We start from the raw sequence: 21,014 nt of genomic DNA on the forward strand, positions 1-21,014 counted from the left end.
ATAAATGGAAATAAACAAATTTAAATTAAATTTAAATCAAATTTAATTTTCTAAGTAATAAATTGAATTAATATTTAAAAATTTTTTAGTTTAAAATCTTTAATTCCAGATATATATATATATATAATATATATAGGCTATGTTTTTTATTACTAAAAGTAAATTAAAATAAGAGTTTTATAAATTTTAATTTTCTCTATTATTTAGAAATTAAATTATTTCCATTTTAAAATATTTTAATATGAAAATTGTTATATAAGCTACTGTAGAGCGTTTAAAATTTGATATAGAATAATTTATGTACATTCTTGTTTATGTATTATATAAAACTATATATTTAATATATGGTTATATAAATAAATTAGTATATATTAAATTCAGAAGTAATTAATTTTAAATGATATAAAGTTTCCTACTAATCTTGTAAATTTAGTTATCAAACTGATAACAATGATAAAGGTTTAGTTTTAACTTGTTTTAAAATTAATTTTGAAATATCTTTACTAATTGCAATATTATTCTAAATCCTTGTAAAGATTTTAAGCTGACTAAACTACTGTTTCCAAGTTACAAATAATCATACAACCACTTGCTCATCCAATTAGTTTAATTTCCTGTTGCAATCTGTGATAGTTACATTAACGAAAATTTATAAAATTCAATTTAAATTAGAAAATTTTAATAATAATCTGTTAATACTTTCATAACACTAATATAAATATACTTAGAAGTTATTTCTTCACACTTTATGAGTAGTATTTATGTATGCTTTAGCCATGAGCAACTATCTCCATTCATCTCTGCTTGTAGGGAATGAATGCATCCATGGAAAGTCGAATTTTACATGTAAACTAAATAAGCCTCAGCTTAAGGTCTCGCGTTATGAGTCTATAGTTTGGGGCCTCATATTTCTACATTTATTATTATTTGGTGGAGAGGAAGGGCCTATTACGTGTTATAGAAATGGGCCACAACAAGTCTAATTCCAGTACTGCATCTACGCAAATTATGTTTTAAAATTTAATGGAGTTATTATAAAGTTTTAATAGCCTACATTAACAAAATTATTTTTTTTTATGCATAGCAGATAATGTAATAATAAAAATTAAATATATATTTTCAAAAATATTTTATTTAAAAGAGTAGAAATGATGTCAGGTAATGACATAAATGAGCCAATTGGACATCATAAATCTTTTTCATATTAGAGTCTTATCTGTTAGTTAGTAATAGCATCACGCAATATTCGTAAATGTTAAAGAGGTGACGTTTTGACAATAAAATTCTTCTTCCTCCTTCAAAAACTAATCTCTTTAGAATAAATCGTAGAGAAATTGTTAAATTCTCATTATCTCTTGATCTATAGTGTTTTATAATTTGTGATAAGAATTTAACTATTGTTTTTCTCCTATCTCTTCATACGTGTTTCTGATATTTTGATGGTAATGAAGCTATAAATAGGAGACGTGGAGAGTATAAGAATGCGCCATTTCATTCTCACTTCGTGGCCGAGTCGATAAAAATAACTGTTTTTGTTTATTCTTAATCTAAAACGAAAGAATATGCTTGTGTTTTTTTTACTAACATTGCAAATTTTTAAATTTTTTCAAGAGCTTATATGTTTTCAAATTATCGCGTTAAATTTTTGTATTATGGAAAAAGAAATTATTGTAAAAAATGATATCTTCGTCGTTTTAGAAGAATTTTTCGTACATTTCAAAAACATTTAATCTATTCATATTACAAAGAAATAAATAAATTTGTCTCGCTCTCTCCCTTTTTCTATCTGCAACTTTCAATGGATAAATTTGCTTTTGTGGTGTAAAACCATTTATATTCGGTAATAATACATTTGTATATACATAGATGTATAGGCCTATATCTTTTCCCAGAAGAGATCAGAAATCTAAAATGGAGCAGGAGGAAGAGAAGAGGAGGAAGAGGAGGAGGAAAAAAACGCTATCCCGTTTCCCATTACATTTTACGATAGCCTCCGGGTCAAATGGTTAGAAAATATACAAAAATTCTATTTTAAGATTGGATCTAAAATCGGAGGAAATTTAACAGATAAAATGTAGCCAAATCCTTTATTCCTTCTGGGAATGAACGAGGTCTCTAGGCAACTGTTTGCAAATTACCTACAGTTGAAAACCATCACGTTCATATCAGCTTTGGAGAGGGAGTCGAGTTGGTGGGGCTTTTGTTCGTGTTTGCTGCTTCCACTACCCGTACTGTTAATTTCCGGTGTGGAGAAACCATCCTGTTCAGGAGGTAAGCTGTTTGTGGTCTAAATATCTACTTTTACCCTTTGCTGATAGTGGCTGATAGAAAACGACGTTGTCGATTGTGACGCATGAATGAATCCTGATTGAAGGAAAGAAGATAAAAAAAAAGGAAAAAAAAAGATAATTCACTTTGCGGTAAAACTGGAATTCTGTATGATTGACAGCTGTTACGAGTAGAATAACTGGATGTTGCCGAGAACCATAGCAATCTAATTACTGCCTAGAAGTAAAGAAAGTCTTGTCTGTTCTGGATGAAGAAAGTACGCGATAAAGTGATTTTCGCGTTCTTTTGTTAGTGCCATTGAACCAAATAACAAGTTGAACTAGAATGCTCGTTACTACAACTTTGGGTCACATGGGGTAAACTTTTGGACAAGTGGAAACCAAGTGATGCAATAATGGAATAAATAGCCTTAGGTTAAAGTAATTGTTCAATTTTTCTTTTAACACGCAATTAAATTTTTATAAATTTCTCAACAAACTTTTAAAGAATTTCACTTCAGTTTTATCTCGTTAAAAATATCCATCTTATTAAAATAAAACATTAATAAAATTACTAATAACAATGGCACAACTTTTAAAAAAACTGTATACTGTACTTAATTTATACTAAGTAATTTTTCAGTTTAACATATTACAATTTTATTATCTTAAATAATTTATTTGAAAACAAAATTAAATTAAGAGCATTTACTTATTTTTTAAAAATCTTATTTATAGATAAAAAATGATAAATTTATACTGTAATTAATTCAGTATTAAATCTCGTGAATCTTTTTCATCTTTCTTATATAATTTTTTCTATTACTCTATTGTTTATACATGAATATATTTAATGTAAGTTTAATGAAAATTTTATAATGAAGTATCATCTTTCAAAAATTACAAAGAAAATAGAAACAAAATGTTTCATAGAAGAATATTAAAAATTGCATTATTTATAAAGAGAAATAATTAACTAAATAATTACAATAATTAAAAAGTATCATAATATTACATTCAAGCTTTTTATGGTTAAAATATTAAATTTTTATATTAAAAAACATCATTTTATAAATATAAAGTAAAAATTACTCATATTTTTACTAATGGATACAGGAAAATAATAATAAATAGCAAAAGAAAACAGCATTAAATCAAGTAAAGTTAGTTGTACATGTTGCAAAATGAATTACTCAACCTGTTTAGTTTGTCAAATAAATTGTTTAAAAATAAAAGACAGGGATAAAACTTCTACATACTTTCTTTTTCTATTTTTCAAAAGTTTCTTGTCACATCTATATATATTTTTTCTTGTAGAAAAAAAAGGGCTAAAATAAATATATCACACTAAAACAAAGCAAAATTTGTTAAACAACAGATAAATTATCGATCTACTGTTTTCTGCAAGATGTCTAGAAAAAAACAAACGGGGAAAAAAAGGAAAAAACTACAGAAAGCAGCTGCCTATGACGTATACTAACTCTAAAATGCAGCATAAATTTAATATTTTTAAAGGTTAACACAACCCACAGGACTACTGCACTTTAGCAAATTTTCTTAGAATACAACCTTTGAAAATTTTGAAACTTTTCTTAAATTCTTTATTAATATACAACTAAATAATATGGAAAATAGTTATTTATATACGTTTAAATAATTCATAAATCAGATATGCATTGTTACGATATAATTATAATGGAAATTAGCTAATTTATAGTAGAATATGTATATCTAATATATATACAGATTTAGTTACTGTTCAGTAAGTAAAATTCAATAGTAAAATAGCTTAACACAACTATATACTTCAGCAATTTTTTAAATATTGCCTGAAAACAACAGTAAATAAATATTTAAAAATGTCAATTTTAAATCTCTACATTATAAAGAAATTGATAAAATTATTTAAAAAAATATATTAAAAAATTTTATTTAAATTTTTAATTAGTTTTTTATTGTATTACTTTATAAAAATTTGAATTTTATTAACATTTTTTTAATAAATAAATATAAATTTTCAGTATCTTTATTCATTTATACAATATTAAGGACTTTGAAAAAATAATTATAATTTTTTACTTTAATTTTTTTTATAATTTTGCTCTACTTAATATGAAAATTTAATTTATTATTCCTTTTCGTTTTTTACTAAAATTTAAGTTTAATTTATGTATATATCATTCATATAAAAAATTTAATTTTCTTCCATGAAAATTAATGAATTAAATTAATGTGAGAATGAATTGCTTTATTATTATTATACTAACATATTTTAAAATTGAAAATATCAGTATTAAAATTTATATAAATTTTATATTATTTCATTTTTTTGAAATTTTTTTACATAGGCCTATACTTTATTTATTTTTTTCCTGAAGCATTAACTCCCAATTTATTAGTAAATTTAACAGTTTTAATAACTTATTTAAAATCCAGTAGCTAATAAAATGTTTTAATCAATATAAATTTAATCGCGTTTAAGAAGTAATTAAATTAATATAAATGCGATTAACTATAGTCGAGTTAAAAATTGTTATCTAAACTCGCGTAAAATAATATGATATTAACTTTGCAAGTAACACGCGAAAAATAAATAAATAAATTAATTAATTAATTAAGAAAATTAAAATAATTTATAAATTAAATCGATAATTAAATTTCCTCTTAAAACTAAAATTGCGGTTATAAATAACTGTCTACGTATGGATAAATTTAAAACTGTCATTTCTTCTATGAGTAGTTACGATAAAGATCTCATCGGATAGGAATAAAAATTAAGTTAATCAGCTAGTCATTTTACATTAGCTTAGTTAGTGGTCCATGATATTGCATTTGATTATTAAGATGCTGTTTGCGTGACACTGAAGGATCACATTGAACAAAATTAGAACGTCTCTCCTCTGTATCTTTATTGATGTCGGTTGCCTGTTTCATGTACAAGGCAGCAGATGACTAGTGCAATTATTACAGCATAAAATAATTACCATTATAATTTGACCTCGTGAGACTTTAATTTTCTACCGGAAAGATAGTTTTCTTCGACTACTCCAAGTGGGTGTGGCGACATATTTCAAGACGATCCGCTGTAAAAAAAAGTGACAAACGAGGACAATGCACTCACCCATTGTGGTAATAAGTTCATTTTGTATTCCCCTATAGCTGTGCCAGTTTTCCATGCTCTTGTCGGAGGAAAAGTGGAACTACCGTGTGACCTGAATTCAACATCACTAGAAGACGACATATCGTTGATACTATGGTACAGGGGTGAATCAGGTAATCGTCCTATATATACCATCGATGCGAGGGAAACATTTCTCAACGAAGCCAGACATTTCCCAAGAGAAGATTATCAAAAAAGATCCCACTACAATTCTTCTGTATCTCCATCTATCTTGAGAATTGAATACCTGAGGAAGGAAGATGAAGGGCAATATAAGTGCAGAGTGGAGTACAGGCGAGCCAGAACAGAAACACAAGATGTTCTATTAAAAATCACTGGTAATGTTCTTCTTTTCCCTCAATAGCATATTTAGGAAGTCTAATATACTGATTTTAGCATCTCTTTACGTGTCTGAATTACAGGAGTAGTAGAATAGATTTCAAATAAATCTACCATTCATTTTTCCATTATTTCAGTCAATTATCTAGGTAAATTTTAAGAAAAATGTTTTTAAATTTTAATATTTATTTATTTATTTAACTAATTAAATAAAACAAATTTTAATTGAGATAAATTTGAATGTTCATATCACGAAAAGATCAAGAGCAATATAAAGTAAGGGGATTGTTATAAATATTGATGAAAAATATAAGTTTTGATGAGATAATTACTTTTTTAACGAAGGAAAAAAATTACTATTTTTAATATAAAGAAGTGGGGTCGAAAATGCTGAGATTTTTTCAGTTTGGTTGGTTAAGGAGAGTAGTAAAATGGCATAATTACGAAGTTGGCAATGATAATTATAACTGGAAGAGAATAAAGGAAATTCGTAAGGATTTTTTTTTTTTTAGAAAAAAATCAAAAATTCTTTTTGAGAATGCGATTTTGTAAAGTATTGTGGAAGAGATGAATCACGATCTTTTCAGAAGTTATGTCGTCATAAAGAACATCTTACCCATTAGATGCATTGTAAGTCGTGCACATCGTCACTGTGAGATTTAGCACGCTCCAACAATTTCTCTTCATTTCTATCCAAGTAACTATCGCAATCTTCTTACGTCACCTTATTGTCTTCTTGACTACCTAAAGTGATCTGCCTTTCAGCACTTCTTCAGTTTTGTAAATTTACTCTCCAATTTCTTATTCTCATCTTTCTTTTAACACTGTGAAATCCATTAAAAACTATCTTTAATTCAGATAAGTATAGACGTACGAGGAAATTATTTAATAAGCAATATAGAACATTTCTTAAACATTATGATGGATCGTTTAATATGCTTTCTTTGCATGTTTAACGCTCGCTAAATTTTAATGTATTAGAAAGCGCTATCTGCTTTTCCTTTTATAGTATTATTTAGCTATTATTTTTGATATCTTCTACAATTTTTTCTAAAGATTTCATAATATATCATGAACACTTTCGTGTAAATTCTACATTTGCATGGCTAGGAACAGCTCATAACGCCCAAAAAGTATCGAATAAATTTTATTTTATTATTTTTGCTCTTAAGTAAATCGCTTGAATGGTTTTAAATATTTTAAGCATTATGCATTTTATAAAGGTGAGATTATTCATGAGTTATATTTACTTACATGTGAAAGTGTATAAGATGAAGTTTTTAAGGAAAAACTCTCTTCTATTAAAAGGATGACGAGATCCTTAATATAGAGATAAAATACCTCTTCGCTAGCAAAATAGCAGATGCATTAAGATACAATCTTCTTCATGGTATTTTGATGTTTGGATGTTGGATGCTTATCATTCACGTACAAAAACTAAATGAGCTTGTGCTGAATAACATTTTCCCTCATATCTAAGTTATATTTATATATATATAAAACTTTACTAATCTACCAGAATATCACTTTACATTTAAAAAAATCATAATAATAAAAAATATTACAGATATTATATTTATATATTTATATATTAAAGCAATTTTATTTGAAGAATAAAGTTAGTTTGCATTTATTAAACTTTCCATCATACAGCATTTAAAAAAACTTGTAATTTAAGCATTTGTGACTTTAGAACATTTAAGAAATTCCAAGTTTCATAATATATGAGAAAGTTTTATATAGCTGTAATAAATTATAAGAATTTACTGCACTTGATACTTTGAAAAATCGATATTCAGATTGTTTATTGCTGCCATATTGATCTCAGTTCGATTATATAGTTAGTCAAATCTATCTTAGAAACTATACTACATACCGAAAATAAAATATATTAAGTAGATATTGTTTTAAAATATATTTTATTTATATCTCATGCACTTTACGAATAGTTTTATTACACTAATATACTGATAATTAGCGTAAACCGCTATAATTTACGCTTATTATACTGAATTTCTATTACCATTGTTAGTATAACGAGATAAGACATTATTATGATTAATGGAATTATTAAGTAAAGTGAAATTATTGTTTAATATATTAATTTTGAGAACTAATTCGAATAATTCTAAATATTTCAATTATTATAATCAACAAACGATTCATAAAAAAATGGAAAAATAAAATATAATTTACATTAAATATCTCTATAGATTTTATAAAATCTAAAATTCTAAAGAGGTAAATTAAATATTTATACAGAAATTTAAACAATTTTAAATGACTTTAATATTCAAATATAAAAGGAAAGTCTGCACGATATGTTAGGAATGAATTATGGTAAAAGAGAAAAACTAAATTATTAATTTTAATGATGTTGTTTTAACAGAAAAAAAATTATAATTTTTCTTATGTATTTAAATATAAATTCTAATTAAAATATATTCAGTTTTACATTAAAAAGTTCATTTTATAATAATAATAATAATAATAGAAATAAAAAGAAAATATTCTTCAATTTAAATAATTTCATGGCAAATATGGAAAAGTTTTAATAATAATTTTTTTTTTATTTTACTTTTAGTAAAGATAATGAACTAAAATAGCAAATGCTCCATTCTGTAAAAATTCTTATAAAAGAAAATTGAAAAAAAAAAATTAAATTGTTTACTATAGTTCATATTATTTAAAAAAAAGAAAAACTTTTTTGGAATATTTTATAAAAGAATATGAAAAATATTTTATATAAAAAAATATTAACGAAGAAACATTGTTGTAAGTAAAATTAAATAAAAAATATTCTATTTTTACTATAATATACTTAAAATTATTCCGAATCAATTAAAAAAATTTTAAAAACTTATGCCAAAGAATTTAACTAAGATAAAAATAAATATTTTAAATAATAATAAAAATAAATATATATATATCAATTTTTCAATCGAAATTCTGTGTCAAATATGGTATCGAATGATGTGTTTTATTATATATACGTATCATTTAATCTTTAATGACTGTGTACCTAAATAATAAAAATGCTATCTAACAGAAGTTTTTTAATAATTAATTTTAACAAGTGATAATTTATAATTAATTTCGTAATAATGAAAATAATAATTAATATAAATAATACTTTTTTTATCTTAAAAAGAAATCTACAAGATTTATACAGTTATTTATTTATTTATTTTTGTTTCTAGAAGAGGTCATTGTTTCTGGTGGATTGTGTTTACTGCTATTATTTTCTATGTTATTTTTAACTTTTTCAAATATCTTATAAAATAATAACGAATTGAGTATAGTTCCATTTAAACTGACTCGAAACCTTTTTTTTTGTTCTATTTTTTGCAGATTTATATAAAAAATTGATACTATATTGTTTCAGGTTTGCAATTGATTTTTCAGATGACAACTGGATAAGATTTTTTTCTTCTATTTATGAAAGTTTTTTTTTGTCTTCTCTTTCTGAAAAACCAGATCAAACTTTTGAGTCCAAGTTAAGCCAAATGTTCGGAAATTTATGCAAATCAATTTTATTCATTTACATATTCTTGTAGCAAATTTAGTGAAAAATATTTGGTATATATTCTGCTTTGGTTTAACATTCTGTCAAGAAAAATCGTTACTAATAACATTTCAGGGGGAAATATTTATTCCTTTTTTTTTTAATTGATTATTATGCTTTAGAGACTTTGAGAATTTTATAAATAATTTCTGTAGCATTTTCACTTGAAGTTATTTTATTATGCAGTTAAATTCAGTTATCTTTATAATAAACGATCTATCTTCGACTTAGTTATTTTTTCTTATACCTTTTTAATGTGTAAAAATTTTTCCATTTTTATTGAATATTTTTTATATAATATTTTATAGTCATATATTCTTCTAAGTATTGTTTCGTGTTACTAAATGCAGTTAACATTTATCTTCTTTCGTGTTATCGAACTCAAACAAGCTATTTAAAACATGCACACTAAACAATTTGATTTTTATGTTTGTGAGCATACTAATGGGGAAACTAAGTATATATTATTTATATAATTAAAAAAATAAAGTAAAATATTAAAATTTCTCGACGAAATAGTCTTATTATATGTCAGAGTAGTAGATGAACATATATACTGTATTTTAAAAATAATTAATAACTTTAAACACTTTTATTAGCTATTTAAAAACCGGTGGTAATAGGCATTTATTAATTTTTATTTCTTAATCGTTAATTATTATATCATATTATTCTTTACAGTTTTACTTTCATATTTGAAAGAGAAATGAAGATTAACAATTTTAATAAAGATTAAGGCTATTTTAAATGCAATAAAAGTAACTTTATTTAAATAATTATGAATTTTAATTTTTCCATAATTCTAATTTAAATTTTCCACGAATAAAAATCCTGTTAAATAAAGAATACATAAATTTTAAATATTCAGTTTTGTAATTAAAATGTTAAACAAGATTTCTAATGATTTAAAATAATCAAACCCAAGTAATAAAGTAAGAACTTCAGAACTATTTCAGATAAAATTCTTTATTTATTTTTTAATCTTTAAATTATTATTTTACTTTATGTAAATTCTATTTATAATTTATCTTTCCTTTCATTATAAACATATAATGTGATTTTTCTCCTCTTTTTATATATAAATAATTAAATTATTATTAAAAATAGAAATAATTTTATAATATGAATACTCTGTTTATATGCAATTCATCAAAGTGTTGTGTTTAAATATTTTTTGTGTAAATAATAATGAAATTTTTATTTTCTTGTTTGAATTAAGTTTCTGTAATGCAAATGCTGAATTGTTTGCTCATAATAAGCATTCACCTCACCTAATATAAATGCAAAGCATTCAATTGTTTGAATAAATAGAAACAACACATATGTTTCTTAAATACTAAATATTCATTGATCAACTTTTATAAGACATTTTATATTTGTGCGAAGCAAAATATATATATATATATATTTATAACCTTAAGAATAGGTAGTAAAATCATACATTTCTAGTAATAAGGCTATAGGAACACAGAGTTCTCTATATATTCAGTAGGCCTTTATATATTACACGACAGTTAAATATAAATGCCATTTCAATGCTAACAATGTGGGCTACACACAAACTTAATTAAATCTAATTAGTACAGTTATCGATTAATTAGTTGCAATGATTTAGTTTAAGGTATTAAGTACTATCGCTAGTAGTAGCTTGCATATACCAACAGTTAGCTTGATGAATGTTTGGTGTGCTGCAAAGTGCGTATTTCACTCAAGAGGACGTTGCCAGCAATATATCAGTTTTGTAGCAAGCTACATTGCAAGTAGACTTTCATCACCCAACTTAAATTCATCATATATATATATATACTCGATGTCGGAACATAAGTGAAAGCTCGTCTTCTGAACATTATTTATTGATGTTTAAACTTTTAATATGTCAGAAGAAGAAAAATTGTGGATCATACTTATTGTCCCATTTTTATTAAAATGACTGTAAAATCGAATGATTAATTTATTTTCACGAATAATTCATAAAACAGATGGAAGAATTGATTTTAAATAGACTCTAGAGATAAGGTAATATTCTTTATGTAAATTACGATTTTTCATTTTTTTTTCCTTTATCTCTTCTCTAGTTTTATATAACTTTTTAAAATTTATTTTTCTTTCTTTACTAAACTTTTTAAACTTTTTAAATAAATAATTTTATGTTGCTACTTTTAAATAATTTAATTATGTGATTAGTACATTGAATCATTTGTCTTTTATAGCTGATTTTTGTATTTTTTTTTTTTTTTTAAATGTATGGACTTATCTCTTTATATAGTTAATATATTCGAGTAATTATAACTTGTCACACCAAAAAATTATATTTATTATACAGTAAAACCTGTGTAAGCTGGAATCGCGCAGTACCGAATATATTTTTTTTTCTGTTTAGACAGAGTTTCCGTTCTATTCAGGTTCCGTTTCGAACAAGTTTTACTGTAATTAGTAATTTTTTTTTAAACAGTAAACATAATTTAATTCTTTATTTCAATAACTGCATTTTCAATATTGTTCGATGAACTATTTTCTTTTAAATTTTAATTTCCAAAGAATTAAAATTGAATAAAATTTACATTTTCTATATGGATTTTTAATGATAAATTCGAAACTTATTTTTATAATAACAATTTACATTAAAAGCTTTAAATGTACTTTAAATCTTTTTCTAAAGGAAACAAAAACGATTTCCGATTTATAAAAATCAATTTTTTCCTCTCATTTCTATTACTTCAAAACAAAAATTCACCGTACATTAAACTATAAACAGGAAAAGTCATTGTACATTAAACATCTTTTTCTTTTCTCTTTTTTCCTCGTTTCTATCTCTTTCTTTTTTCAGTTTATCTTCACTTTGTTGAAAAATAAATTAGAAAACAACTTTTGAAACTTTCTATAAAAACGAACGTTATGCTAGAATATAAAATACTTATCTAAACTCTTAAGGAAATGGTCAAGAAAATTTATTGATTTTTCAAGAGTAGCAATAACAGTTGTATTTCTAGTCATGAAGTGTAGAATCGTATTGCAACTTTATAAAATTAGAACCGGATACAACTAAGCTGCAGACTTTAGAAAATTGTATCCTAACAAAAATGAATCGGATGGTCTACGATCGATTGGATTTTTATTTATTTTTTTATCTTCTCAGACAATACACAGAGCAAGAAAAAAAATGTCCTCCTTGTGCTATAGATTTATCTCGTCATAGAGCATTTTTTACAACAAAAAATTCTTTAAAAAATTCCTAATGGAGAACAAAATACTGTAAATTTGATAATAACAAAATTATAAATCTGATTAACAATTTTTTAAAACTATTTTTCTTTTGTTTTTTTTCCACCGTGTCTTATTAACTCGTGAGAAGTATTTATTAATATTTATTTACTCCCATATTATAACAAGAAATTCAATTTTTTTCTGATAATTTGTAAATCAAATTTTAAATCATAATTCGTTTGTTAGTTTAAAAAAATGATTTTATGACTTAAAAACGATGCAAAAATAAGATTAAAATTCAATAAATCTTCTTAATACGGTTGCCTTTAAAGTATGGATGAAAGCATTGAACTTAAAAGGATTTAAAATTTTCTAAACAATTAATTTTTATACGAAATTAAAAGTTAATAGATGAGATTCTATATAGATATTTATACGAATTTTTATATATAGAAACCTAAATAATTTATCATTGATAATAGTTCATCTGTAAATGTTTATATTTATTGAATTTTAAAGAACAATTAATGTACGATTATCTGATTACCAAACTTAAAAGCAAAATATTAAAGAAATAAAATAAAAAAGCATAGTTTTTAAAACATTAATCTATTTTTAATCTTGTTTACTGGACTTTAAAAATATCGAATCTTTTCAGTTTAAATATAAATTCCGAGTATTATTTTTCTCTTAAATGGAATGCTGAAAACAATTCAATTATTTCGCTCTAAAATAAATTATATTTATATTTTTAAATTAATATTAATTAGTAAACACTAAATTTAAATATATAATAAAAATTAACTCATTCAGCTACCTTATAATAATCATGAAGGACTGTGCATTATAGAATAGAATTTTTGAATGTTTAACGATAAAAAATAATAATAATAAATTGTATTTCTATTAAAATATCAAGCTGTAAATTATATTTGTATATTAATAATAAGCGACGGAGTATATTATGAAATCATATAGATATTTTTTGAACTATTACAAGTTTTTGTTTCTTTTAATATTATCTTTTTTGTTTTTCATCTCTTGTTCTTTCATACAGTTAAAAAGCATGAAACATTAACTGTTATTAACTTTGTGAAATCCAAAAGAGAGAAAAACACTTATCAAAAAATCTAATATAGTTCTACGTCTATTTGGCACCGAAAGTATTATATATCTTACAAGATGGTCATTGAATGTCAGTTTAATCCACTTCATCAGATGATACCAAATATGTGGTTCATAACGATGAGTGTTCTTCGTGAATTTCTTGAAATGTTTGATATTTTTATGATACTGTTTCCAAAATGTCAACGTATCTTCCATTATTTTTTCTGCCATTTCAAATATTTATGAATTTCTAGTCGTATGCTTTCTTTGATAAAATATGAACTTCAGAAAACATTACATTTACCTTCTTTCTTTAATGACATTTTACTTTTTGTATATGTCAAAGTCCTATGTCTTCAGTCGGATTAGAAATGACAACTAGGACATAATCAAGATGGATGAAGGATTAAACTGTTATTTAGAAAGAAAAATTTACAGATTAAAAACTTTACTGCTTCTGCAAAGAAGAGGTTTTTTTCCTACGTATTTTTCTATTTTAATTAACATTAAAATGTGTAATTTTTTTTCTTATATTTAAATATCTTCCTTCTTTCTGTTATGATTCTGTTACGATTCTGTTACGTGTCGTTTCATTTTCTCTTTTATCTTCTTCTACCATAAGAAATCCTATATTAAAATCGATAAAATATCGAATATCAACACTGTATCGAGATATTTTTAAGTATTCTCTGATGTTGCTTTTGGTAAGAAAATTCGAATTTTTAACATTAGAATGCTCCCTGGAGCGCTCGAATCTAAGCAAAATATTGAGTAGCAGATGCCCTAAGGTTGATAGTTTGCCTCTTGGGTAAACACCTTAAGACGATTGATGATGTACCTGGAAGGAAATTGCTTACTCTACTTGAACTCTGAACTGTAGTAGGACAGGTCGATTACCAGAACTCTGCTTCTCTTCGGTTTAAGAACTATCGTTAATACACATTGGAAACCGATCTGGAGTCTCCTTCATTGTTATCTACTAAAAGTGTGAAGTAAGAAACACGGAGATACATTTGTTATCGAAGAACCCATTACCTTAAGTATACTTCTTTTTTACCAAATATAAAAAAATTGTTTAGTTACAGAATGTTTATTCAGCAATGATAAGAAATAAAGTGATTGTTTTAGTTGCCTCATCCTTTTACATTATACACAGTCGATAAGATTATTTTTATTACCATCATAAATTATTTTCATAAAATAACCTAATCAATATAACTTAATGAATGAATTCTTTATTTTTACAACTGTGTTGTTGTTGTTTTACTTTACAATAATTAAACGTAATTAAAGTAAAAGATATTGTTTAAAGAATGTGATGTACGACGAGAAAACGTTGTACTGTACATGAAATTAAATTAGGAAAAAATAAACAAAATTTTATTGATTTTTTTCACTAATTTAATTCTGTTAAAAATTTAATTAAAGATTTTCTTCAGATTCATTGATGGCAAAATGCGATGAATTAATTACTGTTGATTAAATCTATAAATTGGTTAATTAATGCTGTTTGTACTTCAAAAGGTATTGAACTTTTTTTGAATAAGTTTACATTCCACACAGTTGTACATTTTTTCTTTCTCATTAACAATAATGCTACGTTACTTCCAGCAGAATGCATTACTTAAGAGTTAGAACTTATTGAATAAGTTATATTATTCATTTCGTGGGAGCTATCATCATCATCCTCTTAGAGTTATTTAGGGTTGGTTGATTGTTCCGGTTACAACATATCTCTTCCTTAAGCGATCATCTCCTTCCTTCTTGGATGCTATCGTCTTCGAGTGAGTTATGGCGAAAGTAGACATGATAAAAAAGTAAGTAATCTGCTGATTAATCAAGTAAGCTATAAAAACACGTTAGACATGATACAACAAATTGCTCTTTCTTAGAACGTTGTTTCTAATATGGAAAAGTTTAATCGGTTAAATATCGCCAGCGACGTGTTCAAAACAATTGTCGTGCAATTGTATCTCGTCACGAGATCATACCTTTTATTCTCACTTTACATACAATTATTCTTTCTTATTTGTACTGAAAAAAAGACATTTAAACACTTTATTCGTGATGAAAATTATATAACGTATACAAGACCCGACAATACGTCAATAGTGTCGCATCGCGATCGCTTCATACTTTCACCCTACCTTAATTTACTATTCCGTATATTATCGCATAAAATTTGTTTTATAGGATATAAAAGTCATTATAAATTAATTACCACGCTTTTATTTCATTTAAACAGATAAATATTTTTAAATAAGCGAATATCACCAATTTTCTTACTGTAAAATCTCCATAACACCTTCTATATTTAGAGCTCAATTAGCACACAAAAAGACTGATAACTCACGTACTACTTTAAATTTAAAAACAAAAATCAATCCTTGTATAAACTAAATCCCAACAACTTAACGAATAAATGCAAAACTTTAATTACTTTTTACTATTAGTACAAAGGTGTACTTTGCAAGCCGATCTTCATCTCAGGAAAAGCAGACAATCGCACTAGCTTATGCAAATTTGGAAGTCGTTTAACTGATTATGTAAATAAAGTTCATCCTGCATAACATAGCTATGCAGTTGTTATTTAGAATGGATACATTTAAAGTCGTAAATTACTGCATATCTTTAAGTTCCATTAAAGTATATTCAGTTTGGTTTTGTTGATATTCTGTAACGTACTTATATAGATATGAAAGAAAAGTTTGAAGAAGGATTTGTGAGAAGGATATTCTCGTTCTTAAAGTATTAAGAAGTTACAACTTTTTTATTGCGAAATGATAGTTATTTTTTTCATAAATATTAAAAAAGTCATCGTTTTTATATAATATTTAATGCGAAAATTACGATAAAATTGATTTATTTTTTTCTTCTTTCAAGTTAGCCATTTATTTCTTAATAATCAGCAAATAATAATTTCTCCTCTCGTCTTTGGTATGTACTGAAGAAGAAAAAATGTAAATTGAATTATTCATAAAAAGAAAAAAATATATATATATTAAAATATTACGCTCGATTTAACTTTAAATTTTTAAGTATCTTGAGCTTCTAAGTAGGAAATTGTAATTTTTTAAAAAATATTTTTATAAAATTAAATTTTATAAAATAAATGTCTTGATATATTTATAAAGAATAAATTTAATTAATTAAATGTTTTCTTATGTTTAATACTCTTTCATAATATTAAAAATAATTTTTTCATAATTCTGATGTGTAAAAAGAACAAAAACTTTATAACAAAATACAAAATATAGCTGAAATTTAATTAAAGATTTTATTTAAAACAGTTTCGTTAATACGGAAAAGTTATTAATTATATTAATACAAGTTATTCTATAATTATACCAAAAGGTAACAATAAGTAAGTTTATAAAGTTAAAACCAATAGCATAATAATAAATTATAACTTATAATGACTTTATATTTGATTTTAATTACATTAATTTTAATTTATGTAAAATGATAATTAAATTTTATAATTTAATTATAATAAGATAAAACATTCAAAGTAAAGAAAGCAGCAAGCTAATATGAAAGAAAAGATTGTTGACATTTTCTATATATTAATAGAATTAATTAATCAAGTAAATTATTATTCATTTTACATGCCATCCATTGTCAGATATCGTTAAATTACACGTGTAGTAAACAGAATAGATACGTAAAAACGAAAATTAAACGTAGATTTATAGTCGTAAATGGAAAAAAATGAAGAAGAATGAGAGTAATCATCATTCACATGATGCTTCTGTTTCGTAAAGTTTAAAAAATTTCAGCATCGTCCAAATAGGCAATTCGAAATCACACCACTTTAATTTTTCGTATACATCAGAATTGTAATGTATAACTAAGTGTTTTGCTTTGTTTTCTCCATAGTGCCTCCGAGAGAAGCAATCATAATGGATGAGTTTGGCCAACACCTTCACGGCATCATCGGACCGTACAATGAAGGATATCCTCTATCTCTAATCTGCGAGGGTGAAGGAGGTAAGAAAGAAGCTATTCCCTAGAACTACACGGAGGGGGAAAAAAGAAAAAAGCCACTTTCCATCACCATTTATCATTTTTCTTCTTTTGCATGCAGTTTTTGCCATTAGGTAAGCCTGAGGAAATTTTTAGATAACGATACTCGTTTTTGACTCGTATCAAATGGTTCTCGAGGGTAGTATTCTACTAGGTTTTCTTGTTTTAAACATATTTTTGCCTAATTCCTGCAAACTTTCATACTACTCGAACTTATATAGCCGCATATGGAATCGGTCCAAAACTTTGTTTGCTGCTTTTTCTTACTATTTTAATAGATAGTATTCTCTCATTCAAGTCATTAGTCAAACGAATTTCCTCTTATTCCTGTTATCTTAAACGCGAATGTCGAGCCCATGTGACTTTTACTCATTAATGGAATAGTGGAAGTGGCAGACAACCAATTGCCTTTGGCACCTGGGTGCTTCGGAACGGGTTTCGAATGGCAGACGTCTGTAACAGCCAGCAACATTTAATGGAAGTAGGAACAATGCTTACAGTTAAAATAGTTTTCAGTGGAGTAGATTGATATCTGAATGGGGAGAGATAAATAAATCATGAGCAATTGAATTGAGGTAATATGAAACTAGAGTGAGACGTAACAAGATTATTGTAGAATAAAACTGAAGCCGAGTTGAATAAATTGTTTTGATAACTAAAGATTATTCTAGCGTTGTTAAAAACACCTGGTTTTTCGTAATAGATTTTAAAAAAATTAGTTTTTTTCCATTTCCTAATTTTATTAATAAAATGATCTTGCTGACGATGAGAGAACATTTCGTTGAATTTATGAAACTAAATGGATTTTTAATAGTTCAAATTAACTATCGACGGTTGGTTTTTATAGGTCGAATAATTTTTCCCTTCCTTAAAAGAATTTAGTTATTAATATTAAGCGATGAAACTTCATGTTCCATAATTGATTAAACTATTTCCGTTTAATTTGTAGATGAATCTAAATGAAAATTAATGAAATGTTTGCATGCGAAGGGTATAACTAAATATGCTACAGATTATATGATGGAATACGTAAATTAACTGATGAACATGTACACTTTTCAAACATATTTTTATGAATAACTAACTGGGATATATATAAAATAATTTTTTTTATAAATTATTTGTGTTTTACATAATCGATAAATATGAATACCAAATAAAAAACTTACATATTTAAGTTATAAAAATTAAATAAATCTAAAATGATTTTAAAATTATAATGTAATTTTTTTTTAGTTTAGAGGAGGATTTTAGCGTATAAAACAGCCGACGAAGAAAAGAAAAATTACTTTATTTCGCTTTTTTTTCTAATTGTAATTTGTTTTCTAGGAGACCCTCCTCCGAAAGTCACATGGTGGAAAGATTCGATTCTAATAGATGATACATATACACTCACACCTCAGCACTTCACCAGGAATGAATTACACTTTTCTACTATCCGCCGATCTGATCTGATGACAGTTCTTACTTGCCAAGCAACCAATTCCAACTTTACAGCTCCAGTTACTAGTTCTGTCACTTTAGATTTAAATTGTAAGTATTTCAGCCAATTTAAAATAAAATATAACTTTCTCAAATGTTGTTTACCCATTTGATTTTTTGTTTTTTTTTTTCTAACGAATGTTTTTGCAACAATGTATATTATACTACAAATAATTGAACGGTAATGTTTTTTTTAATGCAATTGGAAATATTTTCAGTATTTTAATTTTCTGTAAAAGCAAGAGAAGAGGGGAAGGAAACAATAGTAATTTTCTTTAATTTATAATATAAGGAGTAATTTATGTTGCTGCTTTGTTCATTAAAATTCTGTAGTGTTGTTAAAATGTACTTCATTGGGAAACCATTAAGTTTTAAGAACATTAACTTTCTGAAAAACAAAAGTTATCTAATAACAATTTTCGTTATTATTTTCTCTGATTTTTATTTTATCGTTTTCTTTTTTTTTTTTTTTTTTTTTTTTTTTCCTTTTCTTGTATTCTTTTTTCTTGTTTAACTTTCAGAATTGAATTTGAAAAACAAGAAATAAGAAATAAAAATTTCACCATGTTGATCTTAAAATTCATCGATTTTCATCAACAGTCGTGAATCTTGCACTTGCTTAAAGTAAAATAAAATGGTTTTGTATTTAAATAAAAATTTGTAGAAATATTTTAAATCACGAAATAAATTAAAAAATACCTATATATATGTAAATTTTTCGAGTATAAATTGATTTTCTTTTACTAATTTTTGAATAAAAATTTAATAAAAGAAAAAAAAGTTATTTAAAAGAACACTCTTCTTATCTTTTAAACAAAACAAAAATCTTTAAAAAAATGATAAAAAGAAAAGGAATTTCTTTAATAATTATTGTTTTAACAATTTTAATTTTCTACAATCTTTAATTTACAATTGTATGTAATGTACATAACATTTTGTTACAATCATTGGTTGTATTTAATGGAAAGTTTAGTTGAGAAAATTGCTTTAAACATTGCATTTAATGTTCGCTCATGTGTTTTCGTGAACAAAACTAGTATCAAGAGAATTACTCTTTTGTTACTTGATATTTTCTATTAAATTATTCGCACACTTTTACTTTAAAAACCTTAACTTGGATTCTGTATTGAGCAATGTTAAAATATCTCTCCTTGTTTATAATTTAATATTATCAAGAATTCTTTTCTACTAAAGTAAACAACGTCATGGTTTTTCATTACTTAAATTGATTCCGAAAAGAATTTTTGTATTTTGATAATGTGAACGGAAAATGTTCGGTTGATGTTTTTTTTTTCTTAAATCGCAAACTTTGTACGTAATCAAGGTAATGTTAAGAGAAGTTTAGGAAAAACCTTGATTAATTTTAGATTAGAAATTGTTTTATCCTCCCCTTTCTAATCTTTGCTGAAGATTCATTGTAAGAATGGATGTTTAAAGCATGTACTGTTTCTTTTACAGAATTAAAAAGATCTGGTTTACGATCTTCCTTTAACTTTTTTCTTATCTAAAAACTGTTTACTATGCTATATGATAAATTAATTTTATAATTAATTCTATAAAAAAAAAAGTTTATTATTCGTGAGACACAGCTTCTGATTGGTTGAAAGCAAAGGAATACCTAAAACCAGTTTCGAATATAAAATTGGTTTATAGAAAATAATAAATGAGAAAGGAAAACAATTTTAATATAAATTAATGTTTATGTATATAATAATAAAAGATATACTTAGTTGTAGTTGATTTCGCTTCGGATTTTAGCAAAATTACCCAGAAAAATTTTTAATTTTCTAATCCATTAAAATGAGAATTTTCGTATGGAGAGCTTAGGTTAAAGGTGATTTTGCTCGAATTAATTATGGCAATT

At 24.9% G+C, this 21,014-nt stretch overlaps 1 protein-coding gene across 3 annotated transcripts in view; it reads left to right on the forward strand.

Annotated features, from left to right (window-relative positions):
• Positions 1-21,014, forward strand: part of LOC136984755 (synaptogenesis protein syg-2-like) — a 59,898-nt gene that overhangs the window by 23,788 nt on the left and 15,096 nt on the right. For 2 of the 3 annotated variants that reach the window (XM_067281865.1, XM_067281867.1), the window contains exons 2-4: positions 5,427-5,765; positions 17,522-17,632; positions 18,998-19,201. In XM_067281865.1, coding sequence (XP_067137966.1) covers positions 5,427-5,765; positions 17,522-17,632; positions 18,998-19,201 — 654 coding nt within the window. The remainder of the gene's footprint in view (positions 1-5,426; positions 5,766-17,521; positions 17,633-18,997; positions 19,202-21,014) is intronic. The other variant, XM_067281866.1, reaches the window with a different exon arrangement.

The sequence above is a fragment of the Centruroides vittatus genome, unplaced genomic scaffold (genome assembly GCF_030686945.1).
Source record: "Centruroides vittatus isolate TY-2023 unplaced genomic scaffold, ASM3068694v2 contig_927, whole genome shotgun sequence".
Lineage (NCBI taxonomy): Eukaryota > Metazoa > Arthropoda > Arachnida > Scorpiones > Buthidae > Centruroides > Centruroides vittatus.